Raw genomic sequence first — 24,519 nt, 5'->3', positions numbered from 1 at the left:
GTTCTCTGCTTAGACTGCTGCCCCCGCGACCCGGCCCCGGATAAGCGGAAGAAGATGGATGGATGGATGGCATATTACAGTTTATGTGGCATACCACACAGTCATTCACAGAACTAATTAAAGGTGGGGTAAGCGATTTTTCAAAAACGATTGTAGCCAATCAACAGTAAGGGGCGTGTCTACTCATGATGTGGAAGATAGAGTGTTCAGTGCACAGGACAGACATTAGCCGAACCAAGAAGGAAGAGATAGAGATGGCGGATAAAAAAACGTAGAGGAAAACGTCTGCGGAACAAAAGAAGACTTAAAGCAATAAGGCAAGATGTAGGACCCGTGTAAATATCGGAACAGATTTCCAGTGCTGGAGAGAACTAAAGGAGTGGAAGGCCTGCGACCGGACGCCGAGGTTGCTTTGTTTCTTCTCGATAGGTGAGTAACACGATGTCTGCGCCGCAACAGCTAAAGCCTGTCTAAGTACACTGGACCCGACAAAGTGACCGTTGAAAATAATTTGAATTTTTTTGTCAATACGTCATAAATAGAATGCAACAGCAGTTTTCTTTCTGGGATTTGTCGTGTAGTGCCATGCCGCATCCAGTGTAGACCATATGTATTATGGGTGTAACGGTACGCAAAAATCACGGTTCGGTACGTACCTCGGTTTTAAAGTCACGGTTCGGTTCATTTTCAGTACAGTAAGGGAAAGAAATGCAAACATTAAACTGCAGGTTGTTTATTACTATAAACTTTTTTTTAACAATTTGTTTACACTTTTTTTTAATACTTTTTAATAAAATATATATAAAATAAAAAAGAATAAGAAATAAAATACTGCTGCAAAGTTCTCCACTAAATAAAATACTCTCAGTCTCAAACCAATATCATATAATAAAATATAATGAAAAATATAAATAAATAACTATGATTACAGTGCAGCATTACCAATCCCAGCTTGTAGGCCTGCTCATATTAAAAAAAATATATATAACTTTTCCAAAGTGTGAAGTGCAGCATGAACAGTTTCAGTTGTTAGACCTTCGTTATTGCGTTGGACCGATCGGAATTAAGAGCAAAGGTCTGTTTAAATGCCGACGGGAGCTGCGTTTGAATTACAATTGTTTTTTTCCTAGTTGTAGTGATGTTCACACTTGCGTGATGCCTTTTGAAAACCTCAGGCCGGTGACACACTGGCATATTGCACCTGTCAAACACCGTCAATACTGTTGACGGTGTCCTTTATCAGTAGGCTTTATATTTATGCTCAACATGAAGTATAGATATTGTTGTAGTGAAGACAAGATCCTGGTCTGTCGGCGCCTCGGCGGTCTCCCTCTATGTCACCTACAGTAGCAGCAGCGCGTCAGCGCCACGTCAGGCACGATTCTGGTGTGTAAAGACACAGAAAACGTGAAGCAGCCGTCACGCAACTGACAAACAGCAGAAACGCCATGTTCACGCCACGCAGCCAGTGTGTCAACGGCCTTAGAATCAGCTGCAGGGCGGGATTTGCGCTGAACGCGGAGACTTCCGCCACTTAATATGTTCGTTTGGAAACACGAAAATGTATATGTTCCGCAAACAAAATATTGCATTCGGTCATTCGGTACACACGTGCACCGTACCGAAAGCCCTATACCGAAACGGTCCGGTACGAATACACGTACCGTTACACCCCTAATATGTATATATGTACACAGCATCACTGATTATAATGAGTTCTATAGTATTTTGTCACGCCGCCCCACTCGTGTCCGGTTTAGACATGGTGTAACATTGGTTGTATTAAATATTGTTTTTTATAAATAATGACTCGGATCGTGAAATATATTTATCAGCCTTAGAGTAAGGGAAGCACAACTCTGGAAATGAGAGCATACGAGGAGCATGTGAATGCTATGTATATTTATTTTTTAAAATTATCCATCGTTAACTTTTTTTTTTTAACTATCGGTTCAGGCACCGTTTAGGCACTGGTACCATTTTAAAAATAAGGATTTGGTACCGATATCGTAAAAAAAAAACAATCGATACCCAACCCTAGTCGTTACAGTAGTTTTATGTTTTAGGCCGGAAGGTTATGTATTCTTTATCACATAATGGTGAATTGGTCATTTTGATCTTTAGTTTTTTCTTGTCCACTGACACTCTTTACAACCAATATCTAGAGTCTCTAGTATTTCTGAGGTGGAGCACTGCAGGGCAATGGTTGGTGTTTACCGCAAGTCAGAATGTTCATCCTCAAAACAAAGTGCTTTTTACTGGCCCACTCCTTCTGCTGTTGGGGTGAAGCAAAAATGCTATTTATTTTTAATCAGATTCTCCATTATTGATGCTTTCACTCCTCTGGGTTCTGCCTGCTGTCCTTTCCATTCTAACCACATGTTCCCTCTTCCTCCACACAATGGGGTGCTGTTGGCCTGTTAACACAGGCAACATCTCTCTTAACCATGGCCCATATTTTATGTTGCTTATACTTATGTACTCACTGTATACTAAAGTACCTCAAAAACACTCGCTTTACACATTTCAGCAGTTGCTGTTGTTCACCATATGCTAAGAGATGACTTGAACTCCAACAGATTTGATTATTAAGTAGGTGTAAATTCAGCAAAGGTTTTGCCACACATTAAAGTTGATGCTTAATTAGTACCACAGAGTCTCATTATTTTGACTCCCTTCTGTCTCTCCCAGGTGTACAACACTGCACTATGACCCCGACCTGCCATCCACTACCATAGTGATCACGTTTCACAATGAGGCACGATCTACCCTGCTGCGCACAGTTCGGAGGTAAGACTTAAATCCATCAGTTTCATTCTCATATGCTGCCACTATGCATATTTTTTCCTTTGCCTTTTGTGTCACAAAGAAAACATGTAGCTTTTAGCCCCCATTGAGCTACATTAAACCTTGGGTACTATTATTTCCTTATTCCTTATTATTGCCTTATTCACTTTCAGACAAAATGTGAAAAATTGCACCTTTAGGGATATGACTGGTTGTCACTGAGGTAGTATTCTCTAAGGAATTACTTTGTACGTTATTTATCCATGAAAGGTTCATAGTAGTACCTTGAAGGTACATATTATTATTCTAATTTGCGCCTTTTAATGTAGATAAGGTACAAAGTAGTGACCCAGAGGTACAATTATTTGCATATTTTATTTCTGACAGTGTTGCTGCAGATGTTTTTCCCCTTTCAATGTTAAAAAACCCACTTCACTTTCAGTCTTGACCTTTGACTTACTGTAGGTTGATAGAGCACCAAGTAAGTCTTGCTGTAGCTTTAGGGCAAGGCACATGTCGATATAGCTTAGAAAAGGTCACAAGAGACTAAGTGTACATTTTAATCATCAGTTCCTAAACCGTTACTTCATATATACATAAAAGTGAAGCCTGTTTTTAGGACTACACACATGTGTACCATATAGTATATTCTGTATAAGAAAATGAAGCCAATTTTTTTGAATCACTTGATTTTTTTATTGGATTAAGACATTATTATCCCCATCTTCTAATCAGCATAATGCATAATAATAATAATACTAATAGTAATAATCATAAATCTACATTACAAAATTAAATTTTACTTTTAATTTATATTTTTAGTTTTGTCTTAAATTTGTGCTGAAAGATTGAAAATTATTTTTTTAATAACGAGAAACTGAGTTTATGAATTTGCATGAAAATAATGACACAATGTGAAATCATTGTGTCAAAAATTAACATATGAAAAAAAATATAGTATATTTATTTAAGCACCTGAAGTGTAATATAACTTCTTTTTAAATTATATGTTTTTGTTAGACGAAGTCAAAAACTGTTTATGGAGCATTAACAGTATCCAGGTGCAGTTTGGCTCCTGAGGCTGCAGTTAAGGGATGTGATGTGAGGTGTTTCGCCCTGGAGTGTGTGGAATCTAAACTACTCTCATCACACATTAGTCAAGGCAGCTCCCGTACACAGCATAAATGACTTCTGCCCTGCTTTAACCCTGAACCTTTGTTAAAGTTACCAACCATTTAACATCAGCTCTGATAATAACGTCAAAATATCCTGTTGACGAACTAGATATGCTCAGACACTTTGATGGCAAAGCAGTATTAAACCTTTTCTTTCTATGACCTTTTTCCTATGTGGGGCTTCTCTATCTCTCATACACATGAACGCACACAAACATCTCTTCACATGAATGCTCTCATAGACTAAGCATTTACACAGAGTGGGTTTGAAGTGTAGGCCCCAGGCAGTTTTTGATGGGTGTTGCTGCTGACAGAGGTTATTACTACAGGGGAGTCCTAAGAGGTGGAAGGGAACTTTCTGGAGCATTTCCTGGTTTCCTCAGTCTCTCCTTGAGGCTACTTATCAAGCAAAGGAAAGCGAGTGAGAAAGATGTGAGAGGAGGTATGCGGAGAGGCTGTTTGCTTTTCTTAACCCCTCAGGTATAGAGAGGTCTGAACAGACCTTGGCGACGTCCATGCAACAAAGGCTCTATTTCCTCCTGTCTGAAGATGAGCAATTCCTAATGTAAACTAAAAAAAAGCAGTTCAGGAAATGGATGAGAAAGGATGTGAATTGATTTGCCAGAATGGCCTTGAAGAAACTTTTAACATTCTTGTGTCAGTGAGATGAATGGCAAGCTGCTATGTTGCATTATTTGCATCTGAAGGCAGCAGAAAGTTTATGCGAACTTACTATATAAATTGTTGTTGAAGAATTATTTATTCAGAATGTTTAATTTATCGATGTTTTTATTATATAGCTGCTGTAACCATTTTATAAAATCAATTAAGGAGGAGACACTTTATATCTTTCAAGATTTCAAGATCTTTCAAGCAATAAATTACTTGGGTTATATATATTTTTTTTCTTCCACATGTCCATTTAAATTGCCATTTTTACAACTTTTGAATTAAATGGCATTTTTGGGAATCAGAGGGATGTTTTGAGTTTTGAAAGTTACATTATATTTTTAATTTTAGCTTAAAAGAATCTCATGTTATTGTTGTATTTAATCTCATGGTTTGATACACTTTGCATTGTATAAATTGCTTTTGTCCCTCTTGTGTAGATTTGGATAAAAATGTCTGAAAAATGCATACATGTAAACTGCTTTAACATAGTAACTTTTTTCATTAACTTTTACCCACACAATATAGGGCCACATTTTCTGTTTTCTTACCTGGTTTTATGTTTCAGATAGACTTCAATGTTTTAGATGGGCATCAAAGCCAATGCGCTACCCTGCTCCTGCAAAGCTACCAACAAAACCAAAAATCAATAGACTGACATTCACTTACACAGTCAGTACAGCATTGACGGGGAACAGCAGCAGAAATTGGTGTTAAAAGTGCTTTGATTTGTAATTAGTCTTTGAGCAGGTGTAAAATGATAAGAGGGACAGTATTCCAAATGAATACTTCAATCAAAATAAATCAGCGTGCAAAGTAACTGTCACTTGAAAGCAAAAAACGTCTCAATGAAAAGTCTGAAAAGCCTTTATTTCCAAGTAGTATATCTTTCCTATTTGAGAGAAGCAAGGTAAGCCTGAAGAAGGTTGATTGATTAAAACGTTGAAAATACAATTTTGTGATGATGCAGGAGCTTATGTTGGATATACTTTCTATAGGCACTATATTTTCTATTTCTGCTTGTGGGAAGAATTTTTTTTTGTGAGGTGATTGAGGGAAAATGAGGATCCTACAGCTCTGTAGAGATGCAAAGTGAATTTGAATTGTGCTTGTGTTTACTTGTGTATATGTGAGTGTTTGTATCTGTGCGAATTTGCTGTACAGGGGAGAACTGTGATGAATGTGTCGTACTGACTCAGACATGTGGAAGCATACCTGTGAGCGTGAGTGCAATGCAATCAGTCACCTAGTGTGAGGACAAAGAAAAGAGGTTTAGAGGAGGTCTGTGCTCTTCAGCTCCACAGCAATGCAGCCCCAGTGTCTCTTTCCATACCTGGCTAACAACATAACTGCTTAATTATCTCTGGGCTTTTTGTAAGCACATTTTTTGTGGTACTGTTTTAAAGTATTATGCATTATATTCTTTAATAGATTGAAGATAGTCAAAGTATAACAAATTAATTATTAGTAATTCAACTTTATTACATTTTGGTAGCTAGTAAGACTACCTCTCCAGAAACAGATCTTACATAATGAGGTTAAATTGAATGTGAATAGTGACCCATAAAGAACTCAGCACCAAATTATGGGTCATGTTCTAACAGTTTTTATTATGTTTCTCTTCAGTGTGTTGAATCGGACTCCTGTGCATCTGATTCATGAAATCATACTGGTAGACGATTTCAGCGAAGATCGTGAGTACTGAGCATTATAGCATTTTTGTAAAATATTTTTTTAATATTTAAAAAAAATAAACACATTTGAATATTTTTTTTACTTTCAGCAAATGACTGCCTTCTTCTCACCAAGTTGCCCAAAGTAAAGTGTCTTCGCAATAAACGCAGAGAAGGTAGGCCAGTGATGATGTCTCTGTCACTCTCTCCCTATCCCTATAAATTAAATATTTTGTTTTGGGCTGGCAACATGCCTGTTTGTAATACCATCCAGACTCTAAAAGCAGCTGTTTGCTTTTCGCCGGTGTGCTGGTGAGTGTTTTAACAGCAGGTGGTGCGTTACTGGGAGGGTGACGGTGAACAGACTGTGAGGAAGATTACTGCACATTGACTGAAACTCTGGCCAGTGTTTCACACTTCCTTACATGTACCGGTTTTACAGGTGGAAAATAGAGCAGATACACCACACACTCATACTGTCATCCGTATCTTTCCGTTCGGATGAACAGATATATTGAATCTAGAGGGTGACGGAGCATGGATTAGTTTGCAAACAGCTCGCATACACAGATTTACACTCGTGATAAAAAATAAACGTTTAAAAATCCATTTGTAAGCAGAGCATTTTGGTGTGCATCTAACCGAAAAAATTGGTCTTAAACCGTTATAGCAAATATTGATTTTGCCACTGCTGTACAGCCTATGGCAGATTTTATGGCCATTGTTTGGAATGGCTGTCCAAGCCCTTAGAGAATGACGTTGGCTAAAATGGCCACTTAATATTCAATGAAATCCCATTAGTATGGTTTAACAACATTATGGATGTTAAAAGGTTAAGTCATCTTTATGGCTGGTTACCTTCTAGGTCATTAAGCAGGTCAAGCTTTACATAAATTTCCATGTCCAATTTGGATTTAAATTTCTCATTTAGTTTATTAGCACTGTGCTTTGAATGTCACTGGGCCGTAATGCATTCAAACGTTAATAACTAGATTTTCATACATACATGAAGGTAATATAAGTAAGGCTTTCTCATTCAAAACCCACGGTCGGAATGGAAGAATACAAATCTCCACTGTGTTATGGATGGATGCAGGATGTTACTATTTGTACTGTATATTATTATGGTATTTATTACAATTTTTAGTATTTTGAGCTTTTTCATTATTTTTATGTTTTCAGGTTTTATTTTAGTTCAAGCTTTAGTAATTTGTTAGATTTTTTATATTTCTATGCAGCTTTAATTTTATTGTTAGTTTTAGTTTTAATCATTGCTGTACTTATTTATAAACTTTTTTTTTTAAAGTTTTGTCTTCTGGTATTTTTAAGTTCACGTTTTTTCTTCTAATATTAGTATTTTATTTGATTCCAGCTTTATTTTAATTACCATAAACACTTTTTATTAGTTTTAGATAAAAACACTGGTTCTGAGGGTTTTGCTAGGTGGTCAAAAGTCCCCTATAAAAGTCTGTATCATATACTGCTCCTTAGATAGGGCTTGAATCCTTCCCTCATTTTAAGTCTGTTGGATTTATTTGCTAATTTCATCATCTGCCAGATGAAGTCCAATCACTTAGAAAAGTAATAGCACAGCTCTTCTAAATAAGCTGCAAATAAGCTAATCAGTCACGTCCCTAGCTAGCTATGCACAAAAGTTTAATATCAGGGCTTAAACCAAAGTACGAGCAAGCAGCCTTAACAATGATAACATTAATAAGAATAATAATGTAATATTCAGTCACCACAAGTTCTTATTAGTAATGATCATCCAGTCGCTGCCCCCTCCCTGTTTATTCCAGTGCTCCGAGGTTCCATTACACACTGTCACACATTGTCGCTTAGACAGCATTGATTAATGCATAAAACCCCTGTGCAGCCAACTCTGTACAAGAGAAAATTGTTAAAAGGTTTAAGGCATTTAAACCCTATTGTCGTCCCGGAGCTACAAACAGGGTGTGCGGTTCTGCTATGTTAACTCTATTAGCTGTAGGTGAATGTAATCTCTGCCATTCACTCACTCTCTCACTCTCTCTTTCATTGTCTGTCTTTCTCGCTCTCTCTTTCCTTCTCCATCTGCCCAGCGCATACACAGAGGGGCCACACTAGCCCAATATGCATGCACACACAAACACAGCCTGCTCTCAACAACACTGTAGAGTGTGTGCTCACCCATCTGGAAAATACAGCCTTATTGAGGATGAAATGGGATTTTTAATTGGCTGAAGTTGGCGTGCAGCGTGAAACTTTGCACGAGTCTTGCACGTTTACAATTATTATGCATCCTCAGTAAGGCTCTACCGATTTAACAGCCTTGCCTTCATGGAAAAGCTTCTTGCTCTGATTCGATAATAACCATAAGGCTTTAATTGTCCCTTCAACTAATCAGATTTAAATGGCTCTTCTCGTATCTTTTTCTGTGAATGAGATTGTTGAGATGAGACTATTTGTCAGTTTAACAGGCTTCTCAACAGATGTAATGTGCAGCTCTGATGGACAGTGAGTTCTCCAGTGTCCCTGATCTATGTGTGTGTGTGTGTGTCACAGGACTGATCCGGTCCAGGGTTCGAGGGGCGGAAACTGCAGGAGCCGGGATCCTGACCTTTCTGGACAGTCACTGTGAGGTCAACAAAGATTGGCTGCCTCCATTGCTGCAGAGGGTCAAAGAGGTACAATTTTATACTTGTTCATATTGTGTCAATAGCCTATTGAGCATTTCTACCTGGATTCTGTGCAAGTGTCTTCTTTTTCAGTTCATTTTCAATAGAAGAGAATCAGCAGGCAGAACGGAGGCGGCACTGAATGCAGAACCAGTTACCTAGCACATGCATGAATATCCTGATGCTTTGTACTGTTTGCTAGTAGAACTGTTATTTGATGTATTTTAGCAGCATATTTCAACAACAACAAAAATCTATTTAAAAACTTTAAATATTGTGTGCATATAAAACTGCTATCAGCACATATCACAAAAAATAAAAATATTTTTTTCACCACAAAAAATGGTAACTTTATTCACAATCATTGCAGACATTTACTCAAAAGTGATTTTTGTTTTTACCCAGAACAAATTTCACAAAATTGCATTTTTTCAAAATGCATTTCATAAGCAATTTGAAGTAGTTTGAAGGATTCATTTCTTTTAGCAGGACGGTATTGTGAGGCATGAGAGAGTTTAGTGAAGAGGTCAGAGCGTCTGGTGTATTAATGTTGGATGAGAGTGTGTGCACATTCGCTCGCTCTTAGTAACACAGATAATCCCAACGCTCGCTGATTTTCCACCTCCTTTGTTGTGAAATCAAGCTGAACAGACAGAGAGTCAAGCCGTTCACATTCCATTTTAAATCTCTTGTGTTCTTTTGTCTCATTTTGTAATATTTTCATTTTTCAGGACCCGACCTGTGTCGCCAGCCCTGTGATTGACATCATTAATATGGACACATTTGCCTATGTCGCTGCTTCCTCTGACTTGCGAGGAGGTAAAAGCTGCAATTATAATCCTTCATTCACTGTCCCACCAACGACATCAAGGGGCGCCGGTCACAGTCCCCAATCAGCGGTGTCAGACAGAAACAAATCTAACAATTAGCTGAGATGAAAGCCTTGGCCTATCATCGGCAGTACAGTACACTGCAGTGTATAGTTATGACTTATAAAAATTAAAGTTACACGAATTTAGAGCAAAAAAAAAATCTTCATTGATCTTCTTCTCTCCTTCTTTTTCTCTTTCTTTATCTCTGCTGCAGGCTTTGACTGGAGTTTACATTTTAAATGGGAGCAACTATCAGCTGAAAAGCGATCCCAGAGAGCTGACCCCACAGAGCCTATTAAGTAGGTGAAGAGAAGCAGAAGGGCTTTTATTAGAACTATTCTGCTAAATGAGGACAGAGGTTTGGTCCAGCACCTACTGGGCTTTGAGCACCATGTTTAAAATCTACAGATAATTTTGAAATTATTTGTTTACAATCCAGTTTACTTTCTGGGGGAAAAAAGGTTTAAAAGGAGGTTTAGTTACAACATGAAATGGCATTCACATTTAACTTCTGTCAAATTAAGTGAAACTGGATTTTTATGTTTGAAATTATGATTTATTTTATTGAAAGTGTTTGTTAACATCACTATAACTATTGTTTGTATTTAGACTTGGGAACCTGAACAAATTTCTAACTGTAGTATTAAACTAGCACAATGGTTCTCAATTACACTGAAAAAAAAAACGTTTGGTGTAGGAAACAGTTTCACTCAGAAATTCCTAGAAAACCTCACAATAAACTACCAAGAAATGGTGATCAACTAACCATAAGATTTTACAGTAGAAAGACTGAAATAGTATTTTCTTGTAAAACATAATCCAATAAGCTTCAGAAGAATTCCAAGGGGGCTGCAGGATGACTTAAATGTATTTAAACTTAATTATGTTATTTAGAATTAATATATTAAAATTCTATATTACAACCCGAATTCCGGAAAAGTTGGGACGTTTTTTAAATTTTAATAAAATGAAAACTAAAAGACTTTCAAATCACATGAGCCAATATTTTATTCACAATAGAACATAGATAACATAGCAAATGTTTAAACTGAGAAAGTTTACAATTTTATGCACAAAATGAGCTCATTTCAATTTTGATTTCTGCTACAGGTCTCAAAATAGTTGGGACGGGGCATGTTTACCATGGTGTAGCATCTCCTTTTCTTTTCAAAACAGTTTGAAGACGTCTGGGCATTGAGGCTATGAGTTGCTGGAGTTTTGCTGTTGGAATTTGGTCCCATTCTTGCCTTATATAGATTTCCAGCTGCTGAAGAGTTCGTGGTCGTCTTTGAAGTATTTTTCGTTTAATGATGCGCCAAATGTTCTCTATAGGTGAAAGATCTGGACTGCAGGCAGGCCAGGTTAGCACCCGGACTCTTCTACGACGAAGCCATGCTGTTGTTATAGCTGCTTTATGTGGTTTTGCATTGTCCTGCTGAAATAAACAAGGCCTTCCCTGAAATAGACGTTGTTTGGAGGGAAGCATATGTTGCTCTAAAACCTTTATATACCTTTCAGCATTCACAGAGCCTTCCAAAACATGCAAGCTGCCCATACCGTATGCACTTATGCACCCCCATACCATCAGAGATGCTGGCTTTTGAACTGAACGCTGATAACATGCTGGAAGGTCTCCCTCCTCTTTAGCCCGGAGGACACGGCGTCCGTGATTTCCAACAAGAATGTCAAATTTGGACTCGTCTGACCATAAAACACTATTCCACTTTGAAATAGTCCATTTTAAATGAGCCTTGGCCCACAGGACACAACGGCGCTTCTGGACCATGTTCACATATGGCTTCCTTTTTGCATGATAGAGCTTTAGTTGGCATCTGCTGATGGCACGGCGGATTGTGTTTACCGACAGTGGTTTCTGAAAGTATTCCTGGGCCCATTTAGTAATGTCATTGACACAATCATGCCGATGAGTGATGCAGTGTCGTCTGAGAGCCCGAAGACCACGGGCATCCAATAAAGGTCTCCGGCCTTGTCCCTTACGCACAGAGATTTCTCCAGTTTCTCTGAATCTTTTGATGATGTTATGCACTGTAGATGATGAGATTTGCAAAGCCTTTGCAATTTGACGTTGAGGAACATTGTTTTTAAAGTTTTCCACAATTTTTTTACGCAGTCTTTCACAGATTGGAGAGCCTCTGCCCATCTTTACTTCTGAGAGACTCTGCTTCTCTAAGACAAAGCTTTTATAGCTAATCATGTTACAGACCTGATATCAATTAACTTAATTAATCACTAGATGTTCTCCCAGCTGAATCTTTTCAAAACTGCTTGCTTGTTTAGCCATTTGTTGCCCCCGTGCCAACTTTTTTGAGACCTGTAGCAGGCATTAAATTTTAAATGAGCTAATTAAGTGGATAAAAGTGTAAAATTTCTCAGTTTAAACATTTGCTACGTTATCTATGTTCTATTGTGAATAAAATATTGGCTCATGTGATTTGAAATTCCTTTAGTTTTCATTTTATTAAAATTTAAAAAACGTCCCAACTTTTCCGGAATTCGGGTTGTATTATTAATTTATTAAAACTCGTTTCTAAATTAAAATGCTACAAAGATACACAAAAAACACTGCAGTGCCCATATTTAGGTTTCAGAATATCATAGAAACTTGGAGGCGATTTTCTAACTTAAGCCGGTAGTAAGAAGTTACCTGGAGACACCCTAGCAACCACAAAGCAACATGCTGAAACTATAGTAACAACCTGGCGAAAACCCACAGCTTGGTTTATTAATAATATAATTATATTATTATAATTATGTAGTATTGAATCTAAATTTTATGAAGTGAATAATTTCAGTTTCAGTCTCAAATTGATGTACTGATTAATTTCAGATTAATTTCAAATTGATGATTATTGTGCTGTGGTTGGTGAGAATTGGCTTGGCCTTAAATACACAGGGAGTGAGAAGACTGGAGCCTCTTTTACACAGTGTGGGGGAGTTTTACAAAGGCAAGAATCAATCATTTTCTCCAGGAAATATAAAAATCTGCTTGGTTAATATTGTTTTCCTCCCTCGTGCAGCCTTGGTAACACAAAAAAAGAAAAGCTTTAGATGTGGAGAAATTTACTACATTTTGATTAAAAAAATTTTTTTATTATTAAAATATTGAGTTGCTATAAATATCTTTAATCAGTTTTAATTATTTATTATAAACAAAATAACATCAACATTTAAATCCTGGTTGTTTTTTCTCCTCCTCCTCCATTGTCTTTGTCTCTCTCTCTTCTTGTTATGGTGTAATTCACACTGTGCCTTGCGCTCTCAGAGGCTGTTGTAATGAAGGCTGTTAATAGCTCAGATAAGCAGGCAGTCAGACTGAGAGAGGCTCAGATCCCGTCTGCTCCTGTGGGTGCTGTGCACCGGCCTGGGTCTCTCGCAGCCCATCCACCAACAGATGCAGAATAGATCAGTGGCAACTGAGTCACTGAAAGCTGTGTGTATGTGTGGACGCAGATGGAAAGCAGTGGTATGAATTTCAGGATGATATGTGAGAAGGACAGCACAACCATGACCGCTGACTGACAGCCAGTTGTTTCCCTGACTGGCAAGAGTTTGTGTTTATTTGTGACGTAATATAAAAAAAATGAAACTTTTGTGAATTCTGAAATATATAGAAGAGTCTAGGATTGGATCATTATTGCAAATAATTAATGTTTCTGCCATTTTATATGATTTCCAACAATTCTTTTTACCTGAACTACTGTCTACAGTGTGTTGCTTTACATTTTTTAAACTGCCCCTATTATGGGTAATGAAAGGTTCATATTTTGGTTTTGGGAGCCCCAACAACAGTTTGACATGCATTCAAGGTCAAAAAACACTTTCATTATCTTAAATTATGCATTTATTTTTTCCTTTTTAATGACTCCCAAACGATTAGTTTAAAGATAAATTTTTCCAAACCCCTCCTTTGCATGACGCTAAACTGCGGTGATTGGTCTGATGACCCAGTCTGTCGTGATTGGTCTACTGTGTGCAGCGCATCCCAATAACAGAATGCCCATCACCATTACTTAGCCTACAGCTCGATGATAAACACCCAAACAACCGTGGTACTGTATGTGTTAGCCCAATGCAGAAACGTATTGATAAAGCTCTGCAGTTTGTACACTAACGTATTGCTCTATTCTTTAGAGTGTTTGACAAGTGGAAATTATGCTCACTGTGTCACATGATCTTTCAGAATCATTCCAATATGTTGATTTGCTGCTCAGAAACATTTATTTTTATCAGTTGAAAACATTGTCCTGCTTAATATTTTTGTGAAAAACTAATATTTTTTTCCAGATTCTCTGAGGTTTTCATTAATGTAGAAATCAGCATTTATTAAAGTAAAAATCTTTTGTAACATTATAACTGTTTTTACTCTTACTTCTTATCAATTTAATGCCTCCATGCTATATAAAAGTAGTAATTTATATTTTTAAAATCTTATTGACTTTTTAATAGAGTATAATTATTTAAATAGAGTAAATTATTCCAAATACAGCAGGGGTGTGCAGTTAAAATCCAGAGTGGGTTTGATGATGCTAAAAGTAGTTTCTATATATGAGCGTCCCATAAGATAGTTATTATGTGGTGTTTGAAAAAGCAAATATTGATATTGCTCATACTTGCTATTCATATCTGTTTAAACTCGTAACCATTCCCAAATGTTTGTGCTATGGACAACTCAAATCATGCCACTTGTGCACTATTGTATAGGAGATGTGAACAGTTTTTTTAAGAGATCTGATGACAATTGCTACATACTATGAAATCTCAGTAGAAATGTAAATTGGGAGGAGTTGGATCTGGATCTTGTGTTTTGCAGTGAGGACCATCTCTCAAATCTGGCAATAACATACATTTGATTTATTTCCATACTTTTGTCCTAGAAATTATTTGAAGCAATTGTTGAAGCTTTTGGGCTTTGTTTCTGCCTTCTAAAACGAGATGAGAACAGATTTGTGAAGAGTAAATGAATCTGAAATGAAAGTTTGTGAGCAGCCCTGAGAAGCAGCAGATGAAACATGTGTCCTACCACTTCACAATGAGAGATTACGGCTGATGAAATTCAAATGCTTCCGATAATACCACAGCCGTTTCCTCCAGTGTCCTTAATGTTTGAAGCAGCTCTCTGAGTACAGTGATTTTGAAGGGCAAGCTGAGCTTCATCCAGAGAATGAGAACTGGGCTGTACTGTTTCCACACACACTCACTTCAGTGGCCTTTTATTCTCTTTCCTCATTCCAAGACTCTTCACCGAACCACATTCAAAAGGAAATGTTTTCAAACATCTATCCTGAGTGACAGCAGTATTTTAAGCAGTCACCTGGATTGAAGTGTTTAGTGTCAAGACTTAATGTTCACTCTTTTTTCATTCTTTCAACCATCAGAACGCCCATCATAGCAGGAGGACTTTTTGTGATTGACAGATCCTGGTTCAATCGCTTGGGAAAATATGACACAGCCATGGACATCTGGGGAGGGGAGAACTTTGGTGAGTTATTACTATGCATGAGAGCACCTGTCTGACAGCACATAAGCCTCAATCACTTTCCTTCCTTGATCAAGCTCTGACAGAGGATACTTAGAGTTGTTGTTTCATCGCGGAGAGGAAATGGCACACAATGACATTTGAACTTAGAAATAGCTCTGGAAGCAATTTTCTCAAACCATATTTTGGTGCCTTTATTTAACTGGTATATTTTTTTCTTGGCTCTATAAAATTCTTAAGAGCAATGCACTGAGGGGGAATTGGATGGTTCTCTCTGCGCTGGGTTAAACCATCATTAACCATGCATATGTGACAGAATTAGACTGGAGCAGGGCTGGTTTATTCAGACTTAAGTAGGCTACTGTGCTCATAATTGCAAATGAGCATTGGGCAGTAGCATATTTAGACAGAAGATTTCAACTGTATGATCTAATTCTTGGCGTAAGAGTGAAGTTGTATCCTGGAGGGCTCCTTTAAATTACATATACACATGTCAGCAAGTTATATTACTTTACATGACATACTATTCACATGCATTTTATAAATTTCTGCAATATTAGCTACTGTTTGGGGTCAGTAAGATTTTTTTTTATAAATTAATACTTTTCCTATAATAATAGTAGCAATAATAAGTATGATCAAATAAATGCAGTCTTGGTAGGTAAATAGATAAATAAATAAATTGTAATGACTTAAAACGTTTGCTAGTGTATGCTCTCTAAGGCCATAATGCTATTAAAATACTGTATAGCACACTGTGATTGGTGTTTATTGTTTTGTGTTTTAGAGATTTCTTTTAGAGTATGGATGTGTGGAGGAAGCCTGGAAATCATTCCCTGTAGCAGGGTCGGCCACGTCTTCCGCAAGAAACATCCTTACATCTTCCCGGAGGGCAATGCCAACACCTACATAAAGTAAGAGTCCTGAGAAGTGCACATACTTATTATAATAGTTCATATCCAGCATATCCAGCTGAGTTTTTGATAATATATTCCTGCTGATAAAGGATGTAACACTTTTTATCAACATCAGAAGACCTTGTTTTGTCCTTGGGGGTTGTTAACCTGTAAATTTGAATATGTTAATCTTTTTTATTTTAATCTCTGTCGGATGTTTTTCTGTGTTATTTGTTGGATTTTTCTTGCCAAAGATAGAGATAATACTCCAACTTCTGCCTGGAAGAAAATCTGCAGTGTAAAATTTGTTTGCTTTTATCACGTTTCGCCTCCAGGGAAAAACCTCAGCATGAAACCGAATGAAATATTAAGGGCATAGCACAACATTCTTTCTGAATCTGAATTGCTATGCAGTGTGCTCAGTCAACAAAATCTGTTTCCTCGTATAGTTCAGAGGCGCTAATGAATAATTGCTGAAAGCTTTAGCTGGCTTTACTGGATAATCTTAAAAACTGTGTCTTTTTACATCTGTTAGCAGTTATGTTAGATATATACAGTATAGAAATCAGATATGGTTCGTATATGTATAGTTTTTAGTGTATAACCTACAATAAAATGTCTTGACGAACCTAGATGTGCAGTGCATGACACCAGTTTTCATACAAGAAAAAGTGACTGTATATATAGTGTATATATCACCTTCACTCCCTCTGAAAATCCATAAAAGCCATAGAATGTGGCGGTGAGTTTTCTGCTCCGATTTTCTCAGAATTACAGTTGCAAGTGTGTATAAAAGTTGTGTCTTTACACAACTTTTTACTGATGAAATGGCAGGTCATCCAAATGATCTTCTTTAGGCTGAAGTGTGTATCTCTGAGTGAAGTGTTTAGTATAAGACACTTTCAGTGCTCACATTCAGTGCTCTTTCTGTTTCAGGAACACCAGAAGGACTGCTGAGGTTTGGATGGATGAGTTCAAACTGTTCTACTACTCAGCTCGACCGGCTGCTAGGGGAAAATCCTACGGAGAGTGAGTGACTGATAGCATGTGTGTGTTTATGTGCATCTATAATGGGGAGGCATTAGGGAAAAGATTCATCTCTTATTCCACTCATTCTCTTCCTCTCTTATCAGCATTCACGGCAGGCAAGAGCTCCGCAAGAGTCTCAAGTGCAAATCCTTCAAGTGGTATCTGGACAATGTCTATCCAGAGCTCAAGTGAGTTGAGGAGTCAGTGTGGTGTGTGTATTTGAGTGTCTGCGGGTGGTGATTGATAATTTTAAAGTGCCATGTTATTTAGCATGGCAGTATAAGGCCCCTCTATGTCTAAAGCTGTTTTGTTGTGCACTAGTTGCTTTCATCTGTCTCGAGGGAAAGATTTTTCACCCACTATGGCAGATTTCATATACTTTCAGTATTTTTGTCTGTAAAAGACAACTGTTTTTTTATGCCATTGTCATTAATACGGGATCTAAATTAGTTAATGTTGATACTCTTTTGCAGACATTTAACTAAACTTTAATTATTAAAAAAAAACATTTAAATATTTAGATTTTGCTCTTGTAATGTAAGATTAAAGTGGTTTTCAATGATGTTTCATTTGAGTCTTAATTTGAACAATTACATTTTTTATGCTTCCTTTTATCCTTCATTTAATAAAAATAGACACCAGTGAGAGTTGAAATCGAGTATATAGAAATAAAACGAACATGGATCACATATACCATATATATTGGTTTTTATATATTGTCCCAAACTTTGCTCAGATTTGCCAAAGTCTACAATTAAAAGTCAGTAGACTTAAAAAAATTTTATCATTTGCATTGCTTCCTAGTAGAAACTGTTGAGATATTTAAGGACCTAATTTGTATTATTTCCCCTCTCTTTTTTTGTGGGGTATTTATTATCATTACATTGTGCTGTTTCATTCACTAAATCTAGAGTTCCTGATGATTCCGATGGTAAGTCTGGTGTGATCCGGCAGAGACAGAACTGTCTAGAATCTCGTATAGTCGAGGGTCAGGATCTCCCAGTGCTCACACTCGCACCCTGCAGCATCACCAAAGAAGTACCAGCAGCCAACCAGGTACAAAACTATCTGACATAATATTAGAAAAACCATGCTTGAAGTATTAATTGATCAGATCATTTAATATTGGTACCACCATTGCTGGAAGAAATAGCACTGTCTGCATTATCCACGTCTATTTGGAATTCACAAAACTTACATTCACAAAACTGTCTGTCTGTCATGTCACTTTCACTTTTCACTTTTTTACACTGTAGAAGTCAAATTATAACCATTTACAACATATCTTGCCTTTAAGCACTGCACTCACATATTGGTGAAAATCAAAGGAGGAGCAAAGGTTGTGTGTATTTTTATTCTCACGCCAGGAATCAGTGACATCTTGCAGGGTTAGGCTGCGACTCTGAGATGCTAGATTACATTAAATACTATTCAACCAGGGGCATGTTGAAAGGGCAGCTTTTACAGCAGGGTGATAAAATATAATTCAGGTCACATTTGTGCACTCCTGTGTAATTATATTAAACAAAGAGGTGCCCTCTGGTCTCCGAGCAGCTAATATGCCCTACTGTCACCCTTCATGGCTCCCTCACCTGCACATGAGCCTGGAAGAAAAAACACAATTGTGCGTCATTCAGAATTGAATCATGAATGGCTATTAAAGTCCATTCAGTTGCTGGATTTTAATTTGAGCTAGCAAACAAGATACAGAATTGTTTGAAATTGACATTTTTATGGTACTATTTGCTATTATTAATAGTATTTAAAGAAATAGTATGAAAGTGCAGCGAAATTAAAATAGATTTGCATAACTTCAGCTCTGCCACTAGGAATTATCAGTTTAAAATGTATGGGGTGTTTTACAAAGAACTATAAATTCTGTAAAATTATCAATGTATGATATTTAAATCTAGATGGATGGATAGATACAAAAGGCCTATTTCTCTCAAATATTGTTCACAAATCTGTCTAAATCTGTGTTAGTGAGCACTTCTCCTTTGCTGAGATAATCCATCTACCTCACAGGAGTGGCATATCAAGATGCTGATTAGACAGCATGATTATTGCACATGTGTGCCTTAGACTGGTCACAATAAAAGGCCACTCTAAAATGTGCAGTTTTTCGATCCACGAAATTGACATCAGCAAACTGCTCACCCACACAACGCCATACACGCTGTCTGCCATCTGCCCTGTACAGTGAAAACCAGGATTCATCCGTGAAGAGAGCACCTCTCCAAAGTGCCAGACGCCATCGAATGTGAGCATTTGCCCACTCAGTTGGTTATGAAGACGAACTGCAGTCAGGTCGAGACCCTGATGAGGATGACGACGACTCTGAAACGCCTTTGGAGATGGCTTGTGGTAAAGAAATTAAAATTGAATTCACGGGCAACAGCTTTTGCAACATCTGTGGCATTGTGCTGTGTGATAAAACTTGCACATTTTAGGGTGGCCTTTTATTGTGGCCAGCCTAAGGCACACCTATGCAATAATAATGCTAATCAGCGTCTTGATATACCACACCTGTGAGGTGGATGGGTTATCTCGGCAGAGGAGAAGTGCTCACTGACACAGATTTAGACAGATTTGTGAACAATATTTAAGGGAAATAGGCCTTTTATGTACATAGAAAAAGTCTTAGACCTTTGAGTTCAGCTCATGAAAAATTGTGTTCAGTGTAGATAGACAGATAGTATTATATTTATTATATTTTTTATTATTATTTCCATTTCATATGCTGTGATGGAAAAACTAAAAAAAATCTTAAATTCTTAAACTGAAAATATGGTTCAGCTAAAGCCACCAACTACTAGTCATAAAAATCTCCCTCATTCTACTCTAAATATTTATTTAACTGAGTCTCTCTCTTGTTCATCGTAAATGTTTTTTTTTGCCTTTTTCAGATGTTTATTCTCTAAATTATGAAGCCCAGAGATGAATGTAGAAAGTAGATTTGGGGCCAGAACACCACAAAAGTGATTTCAGAGCTCTTAAGTGTGTTCATAACACCACAAGAGCATGTTTCCCTGCTGCCTGCTGCGCATGACCTTGTTAAGCGTCTGTAAGACTCACCAGATGGGAAGCGGTTCATCAGCATGGCTCACAAAAGTACATTTTCACACTGCCCTCATGCGTCATTCTCTCCCTACGTGTCTCAGAACTGCAAATGAGACCACCTTCTCAAAGGAATGAAAAAAGTGTCTTTTTTCCTCCAACATATCTCTCTCTCTCTCTCTCTCTCTCTCTCTCTCTCTCTCTCTCTCTCTCTCTCTCTCTCTCTCTCTCTCTCTCTCTCTCTCTCTCTCTCTCCCTCTCTCTCTCTCTCTCTCTCTCTCTCTCTCTGTGTTTACCATTTAAGTAGAGATGACATACTAGAACAGACATCTTTAAATGAACAAGTCTGTAAATGCTCTACAGTAGCTTGTTTCCTAATCTAGTTTTCTAATAAATATGCCATTGTATAATATAAATATTGTTGGCTCCGTGATGAATTGCTTATGTTCCACTATTAAAAAATCGCTTTGAATAAGTGTCTGGTAAATGCAGAAGTGTAATGTAAATGCTAAATCTACGAAAGATTAATTTTTTTAAGATAAATACAAATTAATGAACAAATGTGACTCACTAGAAGACTTTATTAAAGACATTTAGTTTGCCATTTTAAATGTTAATTTGGTATCAGTCCAATCGGTCACATAACATTTAAAGGAATCGTTCATCCCAAATGGCAGTTTGCTGAAAATTTTGTCACCCTCAGGCTATCCAAGATGTAAATGTAAGTTTGTTTCTTCATCAGAACAGATTTGGAGAATTTTTTTTTTTTATTACTTGCTCACCAATGGATCCTAAGCAGGGAATAGGTGCCATCAGAATGAGAGTTCAATCAACTGATAGAAAACATCACTATAATCAACATCATTCCAGTCCATCAGTTAACATCTTATGAAGCGTAAAGCTGTTATCTTAAATTGCCTGAGAGTAAGCAAATTTTCATTTTTGGGTGAACTATTACAATAAAATATTTGTAAGATATTTGTATTTACAGCAAAGAAATGTAGTTTGTTGAAATCTGTGTAATTCTCTTGAAAGGGAATTGCTTTTGCTTTGTCATTTTGTTATACATTAGTTCAGCATCTGAAAAGCCTGTTTTTTTTCCACACAGGAGTGGATCTACACCCATGGACAGCAAATTCGCCAGCAGCAGCACTGTCTGTCCGTCTCCACCACTTTTCCTGCCTCCCAGATCCTGCTTGTGCCGTGCAACATCAGCGACGGCAAGCAGGTAACTCCACTGACGAGAATGCAGGAGACATACGTGACAGACCATAAATCAGGCCACACTTAGAAAGCTTCTGGAGAAACCCACTGACATCAGCTCTATGAGTATCAGTCCCAGCGTTAGACAGCCTCTCAGGAGAGGCTTTACTCTCAGGCCGATGTCAGCGTTTCCATACTTCACATTTGTCATGTCAGTGTCGGATGTGCGGCATACTGTAGCATCAGAAAACATTCACGTTGTTTGTTGTGCAGGGAGACGTACGTATAAGTAGATATATGTAAAGTATAAATGTGTACTATACATTACATGCAAGATATTTTATGCTGTCCACAGCTAATGTGCACTTACACATGTGCTCATATGCCCTGTGTTACTGCAGCGTTGGCAGAAATCTGGCACTCACCTGGAGCACCTGGCGTCTCGTTTCTGCGTGGACAGCGAGATGGCTCTGGACGGCATCGAGAGCAGTAAAATGCTGGTGATCAGCCCATGTGAACTGTCAGCACACACTCAGCGATGGGAGATGCCTTTCTCGTGATCCTTCCTCCTTGGCCTCTCCTCACCTTTCAGAGCTCAGCTGGAGTCAAAGATGGATAGAGAGGCAGAGAGAGTGAGTGTGTACCTCCAGGAGGGGCTACATCTGTGTCCTGCTGTTCTGCTATGTCCACTCCCTTTGTCTCTTCGGCACACCCCAGGTATGCTGGGATTGCAGGACGTTCTGATTCAATGACGTGACCTCATTACTGCAGCTATATTAATGCTACATTCTACATTATGGGTTTGTCTGATAAAAAACAAGTGCTGTCAAGTACTGGAGGTAACTCTTAAGCAAAACAAACTCGAGTGAGCTTTAGAGATAATCATGCAAATACTTAAAGGTGAATGAAGTATATCATTTTCTAATGGTAATATTGCTTCCTATCCCAGTTTAATATGAGTCAACTAAAAGTGAACTGCTTGTTGGCTGATTCCCCTAAAGACAATGTGACTGTCAAAACATTGCTCTGTTTGTTTGAGCATCTCAAACAGGGCAGCATTTCCAAAAAGCATTGTAAACCTAAGTAGTAGACTGTAGAAATGCACCAATGGTCTGTATGATCAACTGAGACTCACAAGGCTTCTGGGCAGTGTCATTATAGTGAACAAAAACTATTAAACATGGTTTTTATTCATTGAAATAAAACAGAATATGCAAACAAATAAGTAAAAATATAAATTACTAATATTTAAGTGAAATAATTAAAACATAAAAAAACCATACTAAAATAACACTGCTTCTTTGAAACGCAGCCCAGCCTGATATAGCAACAGTGGCTCAACCATTGGACAGGGTATAATTTTTTCATAATAATAATAATATTTTTTCTAAAGAATGAGTAAATTGTTAAAAAATAAATGCCATTATTGTTTTAATGTCATAATTATATTTAGCTGCAAAGAAATTATAAATTTCACCTATATTTACTGTAATCTGTGTTGGATACATTTTTTAAAGTATATTTAAGCATGTACTTCTAATAAAAAGCAATTCATTGTAAAAAATAAATAAATAAATAAATAAAATACTTTCTTTAATTACAGTAGTTACTTTTGTATGGAAGCCCATTTCTGCCACTGAATAAAAAAATAAAAAGGTAATTGCGAAATGTGAACTTGCAATTTTGAGAAAAAAAGTCTGAATTGTGAGATAAAAAGCAACAATAACCTTTATTTATTTTTTTATTTAAATTTTTTTTCAGTGGCAGAAACAAGCTTCCATACATTCGTGCTTTATCTTTGAGCTGTAACTTTTTCTCTTATTAATTGGCTGAGACTCCTCTTCCAAAACATCAGTGTTGAGTTTGGCATTTTGGTGTTTTTTTGCTGTGTTTGTCCTTCTGACAGTCTTGCAGTGTAGATAACTTCATTGATTATAATGGGGGTGGCCTAGTTTTGTTGCTTTTTTGCATCATGCCACCCGCTTGCAGTATAGACACTTAGTTGCACACAATGAACAAGACTTGACTGCAATGTGGAGAAGGAAGAGGGTTACTTAAAAAGCAGCTCAGGTATTATGTTATATTATACGTGTAAGAAATATCACATAATCTTGCTTATTATGCTCAAAATGTGCAACATGCGTAATTTGTAATGTGTTATTCCCAATTATTTTTTCGTTCAAATGTAGTCTAAGGTTGGATAAAAATACATCCATAAATGTATAGCTTATACTGTATATAAAAATGCAATGCTTAAAAAAGGCATCTCAGTAGACAGTAGTAAAAAACTAAATCAGAAAGTATTTTTAATGTTTTGAAAACACCCTCTATCTTATATTTCAAAAACAGGTATTCCTCATACTAAAGTTTGACATACCTGTACATGCATAATAACCTACTCTGTCTGCCTGTATGTGCTTTGGCTGATCTTCTCTTCTGTCTTCCTCCCTAGGTTCCCCAGAGTGTCAATCATACTGATGCTCTCCAGAACAGAGTTTGGCAGCTGGACACATACAATCTTGTGGAACACTCACCAAATGTGACACAGAAACTCACACTGGAGAACAGCGCACAACCTTTTCATTTGTTTCGCTTGAATTTACCCCAATACAAAGCACTTGTGAGATAGATCTGCTAGCACATCAACATACAATAAATACCCTATTTTTTCTTAATGGCCTGCTGCTTGCGTTTATTCCTTGTCGTCTGGTTGCATAAGTAAACAATGATCAAAGTATATTTAAGGTAGTTGTTTACATGGTCGTCAAAATTAGATGAATCCCAAACGAATCGCACAGCCAGGCTGCTTTAATTAGCATGTCAGCACAGCCTCATTAGTCCATAATATAATGGCATAGCTGCTGCATGCAGTTGCAGAGAGCAATCTTCTGTTCTGCAAGCGAATGAGCTCAAGATGGGCAGGGGTGGTTTGTTCTCATGAGCTCTGCGGTTGCTGCTGGCAAGTGGAGAACTGAGACTGTTTGCCTAGAGGATCTAAATAAAG

General features: G+C 37.3%; 1 protein-coding gene across 1 annotated transcript in view; it reads left to right on the top strand.

Annotated features, from left to right (window-relative positions):
* Positions 1-24,190, top strand: part of galnt14 (UDP-N-acetyl-alpha-D-galactosamine:polypeptide N-acetylgalactosaminyltransferase 14 (GalNAc-T14)) — a 50,028-nt gene extending 25,838 nt beyond the window's left edge. The window contains exons 3-16 of the mRNA XM_059512386.1: positions 2,692-2,790; positions 6,258-6,325; positions 6,415-6,480; positions 8,849-8,970; positions 9,693-9,780; positions 10,048-10,132; positions 15,230-15,333; positions 16,118-16,244; positions 17,163-17,255; positions 17,360-17,443; positions 18,167-18,311; positions 21,421-21,540; positions 21,917-22,232; positions 23,968-24,190. Coding sequence (XP_059368369.1) covers positions 2,692-2,790; positions 6,258-6,325; positions 6,415-6,480; positions 8,849-8,970; positions 9,693-9,780; positions 10,048-10,132; positions 15,230-15,333; positions 16,118-16,244; positions 17,163-17,255; positions 17,360-17,443; positions 18,167-18,311; positions 21,421-21,540; positions 21,917-22,075 — 1,360 coding nt within the window. The 3' untranslated portion in view covers positions 22,076-22,232; positions 23,968-24,190. The remainder of the gene's footprint in view (positions 1-2,691; positions 2,791-6,257; positions 6,326-6,414; positions 6,481-8,848; positions 8,971-9,692; positions 9,781-10,047; positions 10,133-15,229; positions 15,334-16,117; positions 16,245-17,162; positions 17,256-17,359; positions 17,444-18,166; positions 18,312-21,420; positions 21,541-21,916; positions 22,233-23,967) is intronic.
* Positions 24,191-24,519: the final 329 nt, after the last annotated feature.

Source organism: Carassius carassius, chromosome 27 (assembly GCF_963082965.1).
Source record: "Carassius carassius chromosome 27, fCarCar2.1, whole genome shotgun sequence".
In the NCBI taxonomy this organism is placed as follows: Eukaryota; Metazoa; Chordata; class Actinopteri; order Cypriniformes; family Cyprinidae; genus Carassius; species Carassius carassius.
Note: the sequence above shows the minus strand (reverse complement) of the source record. Positions and strands in the feature narration are given on the sequence as shown.